Here is an 8751-nt window from a genome sequence, read left to right as displayed (position 1 = left end):
GGAAAAAGTGAATAGGGAAGTGTTATTTACCCTTTACATAATACAAGAACCAGGGGTCACCCAATGAAATTAATAGGCAACAGCATTAAAACAAATAGAAGGAAGTACTTCTTCACACAACACACAGTCAACCTGTGTAACTCATTGCCAGAGAATGAATGTTGTGAAGGCCAAAAATATAACTGGGTTCAAAAAAGAATTAGATAACTTCACACAGGATAAGTCCATCAGTGGCTGTTAGCCAAGATGGTCAGGGACGCAACCCCAAGCTCTGGGTGTCCCTAAACCTCCAACTGCCAGAAGCAGGGACTGGATGACAGGGGATGGATCGCTTGATAGCTGCCCTGTTCTGTTCATTCCCTCAGAACCATCTGGATTTAGCCACTGTCAGAAGATAGGATACTGAGCTCGATGGCCCATTGGTCTGACCCAGTATGGCCATACTTATGCTCTTATGAACAACGCAGGGATAAGGGCAGAGGACTAACAGCAGGTGAGGGGTTTTAGGCACGTTCTACAGGATGCGATGGTGCCCAGCCTGTAAAACACTGTACAGAGACTCCAGTTACCAGCCTGTACGTGGGCAAACTATGGCCTGAGGGCCACATCCGGTCCGCGGGACCGTCCTGCCTGGCCCTTGAGCTCCCAGCCGGGGAGGCTAGCCCCCAGCCCCTCCCCTGCTGTCTCCCCTCCCTCGCAGATACGCCGCTGCACCGCCAGCACTCTGGGCAGCAGGGCTGTGAGCTCCTGCAGGGCAGGGCGGCAGCATGTCTGGCTCCAGCCAAGCGGCGCGGGTGCCAGACATACTGCTCTGAGCGGCACGATAAGGGGACCGGGGGTTTGGATAAGGGGCAGGGGGTCCCTGGGGGTAGTCAGGGGACGGGGCGGTTGGATGGGGCGGATGTTCTGGGGGGACGGTCAGGGGACGGGGAACGGGGGTGGGTTGGATAAGCGTGGGAGTCCCGGGGGGCTGTCGGGGCGGGGCAGTCAGGGGACAGGGAGGGTTGGATAGGGGGTGGGGTCCTGTGCGGCCAGTCAGGGGGAAGGTGCGTGGATAGGGGTTGGAGCACTCAGGGGACAGGGAGGGTTGGATGGGGGTGGGGTCCCGGGGCAGAGGTTAGGGTTGGGGGGGCCTCAGGAGGGGGCGGTCAGGGGACAAGGTGGGGGTTGGATGGGTCAGTGGTTCTAAGGGGGCAGTCGGGGGCAGGAAGTGGGAGGGGTTGGGGGCCAGGCTGTTTGGGGAAGCACAGCCTTCCCTACCCGGCCCTCCACAAAGTTTTGCAACCCCTGCCGTAGGAAGAAGAAGAATTAAGCTTGGATCCACAAACACAAGCAGAAGTACAGAAAATATATCAGATTATATCTGTCAAGCTGCAGTATGCAGTTCTCACACCCCGAAGGTTCCAGCACATTTGCGTAAAGAGGAAACAGACACCACGGATGTATCTGAGACTGAACTATACTGTATTTTAAAGGACAGCAGTGATTACATACCTGACAACACCTGAAAGCTATTAGAGACATTTGGGGAAAAGAACTGATGCACACCTTTTAACTCCATTGAAGTACACCTGGTGGAGAGAGCTTTTGGGAGGAACAGAGGGAAACTAGTCAATATTTTGCTTATAAAATACAAACTGACCAAAACAACATAATTATTATTAATAATAATATTCTAATGGCTAATTGCTGACACTGTACAACAGTGGTTCTCAACCAGGAGTACACACATACCCCTGGGAATACAGAGGTCTTCCAGGGGATACCTCAACTCATCTAGATAGTTGCCTAGTTTTACAACAGGCTACATAAAAAACACTAGCAAAGTCAGTACAAACTAAAATTTTATACAGACAACAACTTGTTTATATTGGTCTATATATTATAAACTGAAATGTAAGTACAATATTTATATTCCAATGATTTATTTTAGAAGTATATGGTAAAATTGAGAGAGTAAGCAATTTTTCAGTAATGTGCTGTGACACTTTTGTATTTTTATGTCTGATTTTGTAAGCAAGTAGTTTTTAACTGAGGCGAAACTTGGGGTTATGCAAGACAAATCAGACTCTTGAAAGGGGTACAGTAGTCTGGAAAGGGTGAGAACCACTGCTGTACAACACGTACATAAAGACAGTTGAGTTTACAATCTAATAGAGACTTCAAGCACGCATGGAAATAACACACCCACGCACACAAGTGCGTTACAGCAAGTGGCAAATGATAATCGTTGTCCCTGGGGAGGGAAACAGAACTGCAGCACTACTGCCTTCTCCCCCATCTCAAGGTGGTCTACCCCTGCAGGAATCAGGAGGAGAGCAGTGCAGGCTGCTTGGAAGTCTCCCCACCATGCAGGTCTCTCAGTTGGAGTGTGCGGTCTGTTGCTTTTTGCTCAGCAGATCCCTCCTCCTTTGAAGAAGTGAAAGACCCTTAGCAGCCTCTTCTCCTCCCTCTTGTCTAGTTAGTCAGGTATAGAGGGGAGTGACTTGATTTTTTTTTTTTTTTCCCCTCTCAGGGAGTTGGGTTTCACTTCCTGCACCCGGATCTCCTCCTTTGTCTTTTCCTGCCTGTCTGCTCCTGAAGGGCACACCTAAGGTGCAGGCAGAGAAGGGGTTAAAGGTGGATGTGCTCAGAGGAAAGGGAAACACCCTACGCTGCTAGGCTCTGAGTCAGTTTCACCTGAAACTCTACAGGTGGTGGTGAAGAGAAAAACAGAGAACAGGCACACGGAGTAGCTACTAGAGGGGGGGGGAAAGGGAAGCGGGACCCATGCCGTAGGGAGAGGGGAAAGTCAGACAAAGCTGTAGGAACCTGGGCTGGAGGCCTCACCTCGGCTACTAAGCAGGCAGAGGACTGGGCTGTATTCAACAAAGAAGAATCCGGAGGCGTCACACCTCCACCTAGAACCTAGTGTCGGAGCAGAACATCCGGGTCCGTGGCGCTTGGGAAGGTAGGTTTTATATTAATGATGCTTCGTTAATAAGTTAAATGGGGCCACAAGGAACAGAAAACTGAAGGGGGGGGGGAGGGAGCGCTGAAATATGACCCCTCTCCTCCGAGTGTGTCCTAAAGAGCCCGGCAGAGAAACGGTTACTTTGTCAGCCTTTTAACTTGTCTTCTCTCACCTCCTCTCCTCCCGCCCCACCCAGGAAGAGCAGAGCTTGGAGACGGAGAGAAAAGACCCGCGTTAAGATGGCCAGCGGCAGAGCCCTGCTCCAGGCTGGCCTCCTGATCCAGCTGCTGAGGGCTGCCGTTCTGGGGCAGGAGGGAGCGTCCTTTGGAGAAACCTGCCTGGCCGATTTCACTGCAGGGATGCCTGAGTTCGTGCTGGACAGCGATGCCTCGGTGAAGAACGGGGCCACCTTCCTGTCCTCCCCCCGGGTTCATCGGGGCAAGGACTGCGTGCGGGCCTGCTGTAAGCAGCCTGCTTGCAACCTGGCCCTGGTGCAGCAGGCCCCACACGGGGAGGAAGACCGCATCCAAGCCTGCTTCCTCCTGGACTGCCTCTACGAGCAAGCTTTCGTCTGCAAGTTTGCCAGGAAGGTGGGCTTCCTCAACTACGTCAGGAGGGAAGTGTACGATGCCTACGTGGACGTGCGGGATCAAGGATCTGGTGGTGAGCAGACACAACGAGCCTGTGATTGAATTTGCGGCTGGGTGTGTTCATTTAAATCTGTCTGGGGCCTCCTCTCCTCCTTCCATTGTAAACGGGGTGGCTGCGTTGTCAAATAGTCGGAGTAAGGGTCTGAGAGTTAAGACTTTGCCGCTGGTTCGCTCCACAACGTCAATCAGATGCCTTAAACTCTGTGCCTCAGTTTACCCAGGGAGGAGAGATGGGGTAATACAGTACTTCTCTGAAGGGGCTCAATAACTGAGTGCCAAACATGGTCTTGATGTGGTACAAAAATAGAGTAAGATGTGGTCCTTCCCACAAGGAGTTTAGAATAGAAACTTGAAATCACATTAAATCTAAATATTGTAATGTTTTTAGCCGTGGTTCACTAATCGCTGAATTGTGAAGGGGCTGGAGGCAGTGAGGGGGTTCTCCGGTATGGAATCTATTTCCCCTCTTGGAGTGCTAAAGTCTGGATCCGCTTGGGTGGCAAGGCCTTTCTGTTTTGCTAGGCTTTTGGTGGGCAGGAGTGAATTAGTATTTGGATGGGTTGAGTTTTTTGAATGGATTTCAGGGAGTCTTTTATTTGGATTTTTGGATCCTAACTGTTTAAGTGAAAATTTTATAAAGGTTGCATCTCTGTATAGGGCACTGGATGGGAAGCACTTTCATAAAGTAAAATCACCTGTAATTAACCTCTTATAAAGCATTTTGAAGTCTTCAGCTGAAAGGTACTATAGACATGCAAAGTATTAAGATATATAGCTATGGGTCTGGCACCTCTTTTTCTCCTCCTCACCCCCCAAATGTCTTACAGTACTGGAGCCTGTTTCGTAGTTGGATCAGATCTCTGGTCATGTACTGGCTTTTTGAATCTATGGGGTTCGGACCCAACAAGTTGGTAGGTTACAAGAGGCTGTTCTGAGGTTATTTGAATATGCTGATCTTCCTTTTCTCCCCTCCCAAAACAGCTGTGGGTTGGAGCAGGTGGCTCAGTTAAGAGTACCAGCTTCTAAGGACACCAGTGTGGCAGGTGTATGGGCAGGTAGTCATAGGCTCTCCCAGGTGAGTTGAGAGGTCTCTGATGCCATGATTTCTACTGGAAGTTGCAAGAATACCAAAAAGACCCCATGTGTGCTGGAAACATAAGTTCAAGAGCAGGGAAAAGTGGAATTGATTAGTTCTGCTATCTATAGAAGACAACACAGAGGAGGGAATTCAAGAGGGTGTGGCTACCCAAACAACTCCTAGTAATCCTCCCCTGCTGAGTCTTGAATGTTACTGCCTCTCACCGCTTCTCTCACACCACTGCTAGGATGTGTATCTCCTCTCATTGTAATATGTCTCTTGTTCATCTCTGCTTGATCTCTCCTATGCCTTGATTGTAGGCTGAGGTCCTTCCTTCTCAAAAACAAAGATGAGTTAAACCTGTTACTCTGTAGCCAATATCCTACAAACCAAGGTGTGGGGCACAGACATTAATCTTAACTAACTTGTAAATGTTATGTTCTTCCCTTTTCCCTCTGCACTTAAGTCTTGTTGGTTCAACAAATTTATCCCAAAATAAGCAATGCCAGAAGCCTCCCTCTATGGTAGTTCAGAAATCACAGAACAATGCATTCTGGGATCTCTAGTACTTCCTGTGGCACTGGAAAGAAACTTATGAGAGGGGAGAAAAACGTTGAAAAGTTCTGTTGGGAATGCCACCCAAAACCTGCTTAATAGGGCGTTCAGCTCCTCTCTCATGCTGGATTTTACACCACGTGGATGCTGGAAAGACTTCATTCCATCCAACTTCCCCTGTCTTAATTTCCTACTTGTACAGTACTTGTGACAACATAACCATAGCACAGAAACCAGGAAGTTTGCAGTCCCTATTTTCTCAGCATCCTAGTGAGACAACTTTGTTAAACTACAATGCTGATGACACTCTTGGGGGAGGAAAGCATGTTTTCCTACTCTTAAACAAGTTTTAACTGGCAGCAAAATCTTTGCAGTTTAACTTAGGTGAAACAGAAGGGTTGCTGAGAAGAGACACAGGATGATTACTGACAAACATTCCAAGCCTGAGAAGAGGGGTGAAAAATAAAGGATGACCAATCAAACTATATTAGATTGTCCCTAGTTTACAGTAGGATTGTTTAGACATTCTAGAACTTTTGGTTCAGAGCCAAAAAATACTAACCAGTATGATGACATAACTAGGTCCTCAGAAGAGGAATTCAGCATAGAATAAAGGTCTTGTTTTAGCAGGAGAGGTGAGTGCATCACTTCTGCTGCATGGGCGAGTGGAGCAAGATTGCAAGGGTGTATTTCCAGGACAGCAGATTGCCTCTAGTCAATGGCTGCACCTAGCTGGTGCTGAAAAGGGAATTAGTAATGTTTCCTTTTAAGACCTTTTCGAGGAGCTATCATAGTATTACTACTTATATAATTTTAGGGTGGCCAGGTTTTCGACAGGACCCCTGGTCGAAAATGCACCCTGCTGTCTTCGGGCTGTTAAAAGTCTGGTCGGTGGCACAGCAGGGCTAAGGCAGGCTGCCTCCCTGCCTGCCCTGGCTCTGTGCAGCTCCCGGCAGCATATGGCATGTCCGGCTCCTAGGTGCAGGGGTGATCAGGGAAGCTCTGCGCACTGCATCCCCCCCACCCCTCAGGGCTGGCTCTGCAGCTCCCATTGGCTGGTGTTTGTGGGAACGGGCAGTGCACAGAGCACCCTGGCCCCTCCACCTGGGGGCCGCAGGGACATGCCAGCTGCTTTCGAGAGCTGCACAGAGCCAGGGCAGGCAGAGAGCCTGCCTTAGCCCAGCTGTGCCGCTGACCGGGAGCTGCGGAGGTAAGTGCTGCCCGGCTGGAGACTGCGGTCCGATCTCCCTCCTGCACCCTAACTCCCTTCCAGAGCCTGCACTCCCTCCCTCATCTTGACTCCCCTGCCCCAGCCCTGGGCCCCCTCCCGCACCTTAACTGCCTCCCAGAGCCTGCACCCCAGCCCTGAGCCCCATCCCGGAACCTGCACCCCCTCCCGCATCCAACCCCTCGGCACCAGCCCAGAGCACCCTCCTGCACCCCAAGCCCCTTATCACTGGCCCCACCCCGGAGCCTGCACCCCCCAGCCAGAGCCCTCACCCCATCCCACACCGCAAGCCCCTGTCCCAGCCCAGTGAAACTGAGTGAGGATTTGGGAGAGCCAGCAGCGGGGAGAGAGGGAATGGAGTGAGTGGGGGTGGGGCCTCAGAGAAGGGGTGGGGCTGTTCAGTTTTGTGCTATTAGAAAGTTGGCAATCCTAAATAATACTGACATTCCGTGGTTTAGTCTTGCAGTAGAGTCTAGACAGACCGTACAGTCTTCACAAGTTGTACTACAGTTGTTATGCTAGAGCTCCAGGATGCAGCACTGTTTGAGACTACACCGGGGTGGGCAAACTTTTTGGCCCAAGGGCCACATTGGGGTTCCAAATCTGTATGGAGGGCCGGGTAGGGAAGGCTGTGCTTCCTCAAACAGCCTGGCCCCTCCCCCCTATCTGCCCCCTCCCACTTCCTGCCCCCTGACTGCCCCCCTCAGAACTCCCAACCTGTCCAACCCCCCCTGCTCCTTGTCCCCTGACTGCCCCCTCCCAGGACCCCCCGCCCCAACCCCCCCCCCGGACTCCACCCCCTATCCAACCCCCCCGATCCTTGTCCCCTGACTGCTCTGACCCCTATCCACACCCCCATCCCCTGACCATGTCTCCCCTCCCCCCCCCCAAACCTCCACCCCATCCAACCGCCCCCTGCTCCCTGTCCCCTGACTGCCCCCCAGGACCTCCTGCCCCTTATCCAATGCCCCGTGCCCTTACCATGCTGCTCAGAGCAGCAGGACTGGCAGCTGCGCCGCCCGGCAGGAGCTCACAGCCCCGCCAGCTGAGGCTGCTGGGGAGAGGGAACAGCAGGGGAGGGGCCAGGGGCTAGCCTCCCCGGCCGGGATCTCAGGGGCCGGGCAGGACAGTCCCGCGGGCCGTAGTTTGCCCACCTCTGGCCTACGCGCTATTGCCAACCCCCAAGCATTTAAAATCATGAGTTAGGCCCTAATAAAATCAGGAGACTGATGTAAAAATCATGAGATTTTAAAAATATATTTGGGGTTCTCTCTGGCTTCTGGATTCTGAGCCTTTACTAAACACTTGGGTTGTGTTTTCCTAGTCATTTTTTTTCCCCCCTGCAATAATGAAGGCTAGAAACTTTTCAAAATGAAAGCTGCATTTCTCCTGCCATCTTGTGATTCAAGCAGCGGGGGCTTTTAGAAAAAATACCCAACTCCCGAAACTCAGGATAAAATTGCAAGATTGGGGAACACTGAGTCTAAAATATAACTTTGGGGTCTCCTCTAAGAGTGTGTTCACTGTGCTAGGGGGATGCTCTGATTTAACTCGGTCCCCTATCAAGGCAACAATCATCATCTGCTCCCTCCGACACACAGGCTAACTGCTCTCCTGAGTCTCTGGTCATATTATTATCCTTGAAGGCACAGCATGTGTTCCTCTGCCATTTCAAGCACAAACTTTGTTCTAAGGCTTCTCTCTGGCTCTCAAGGCAGGGCTCACTGTGATTTTTACTAGCAATAATAGCGTGCAAAGTTTAAGACTACGGAGGATTATTCTGGATCTAGGCAAACCAGTTTGGGAGTGGAAAATAACTTCCCTTAACCTTTACCCATTTCTAGAACTGAATCTTTTGTTAATATTGTGAAATACTTGGTTACACTTGATTTGCCTCTAGTTTGTGGCTCATGACTGTTAACCTGCAGGACTCTGGAAATGCATGTTCTCACCAAATTTCCAACCCAGATTTGCAGATTCAAGGTTCAGCTATGTAGCCAAACTGTAGGCTACTTCTCTGAGCTGACACCCAGCCCAAATGCTCTGGACTAGCTTCCATTTTGTAATAAATGTAGCACAGCTATGCCTCTCGAACAGGGCCCTCTCTCCTGCCTTTAGTGAATAACCCGATGTGAGATACATCATGCTCCCGTAATGGAGTCTACTGGCTTCTACAAGCCAGACTGCTCATTAAGCCTGTTGCCTAAGGCATTTTTTGTTGTTTTTTTTCAGCTGAAAGAGCCCCTGCATCAGGTGGGGCGGCTGCTCTATAATTAAAGGTGCAGTA

At 50.6% G+C, this 8751-nt stretch overlaps 1 protein-coding gene across 3 annotated transcripts in view; it reads left to right on the top strand.

Annotated features, from left to right (window-relative positions):
* The first annotated feature begins 2246 nt into the window (after positions 1-2246).
* SPINT1 (serine peptidase inhibitor, Kunitz type 1) overlaps positions 2247-8751 on the top strand; it is a 30830-nt gene continuing 24325 nt past the window's right edge. Inside the window, exons 1-2 of one of the 3 annotated variants that reach the window (XM_007055781.4) lie at positions 2247-2950; positions 3150-3616. In XM_007055781.4, the coding sequence (XP_007055843.2) occupies positions 3193-3616 (424 nt within the window). In that variant the 5' untranslated portion in view covers positions 2247-2950; positions 3150-3192. The remainder of the gene's footprint in view (positions 2951-3149; positions 3617-8751) is intronic. The other 2 variants (XM_027818147.3, XM_027818148.3) reach the window with 2 other exon arrangements.

The sequence above is a fragment of the Chelonia mydas genome, chromosome 6, assembly GCF_015237465.2.
Source record: "Chelonia mydas isolate rCheMyd1 chromosome 6, rCheMyd1.pri.v2, whole genome shotgun sequence".
Classification (NCBI taxonomy): Eukaryota; Metazoa; Chordata; order Testudines; family Cheloniidae; genus Chelonia; species Chelonia mydas.
The sequence above is the reverse complement of the archived record's forward strand: the minus strand, read 5'-3'. Positions and strand labels throughout refer to the sequence as shown.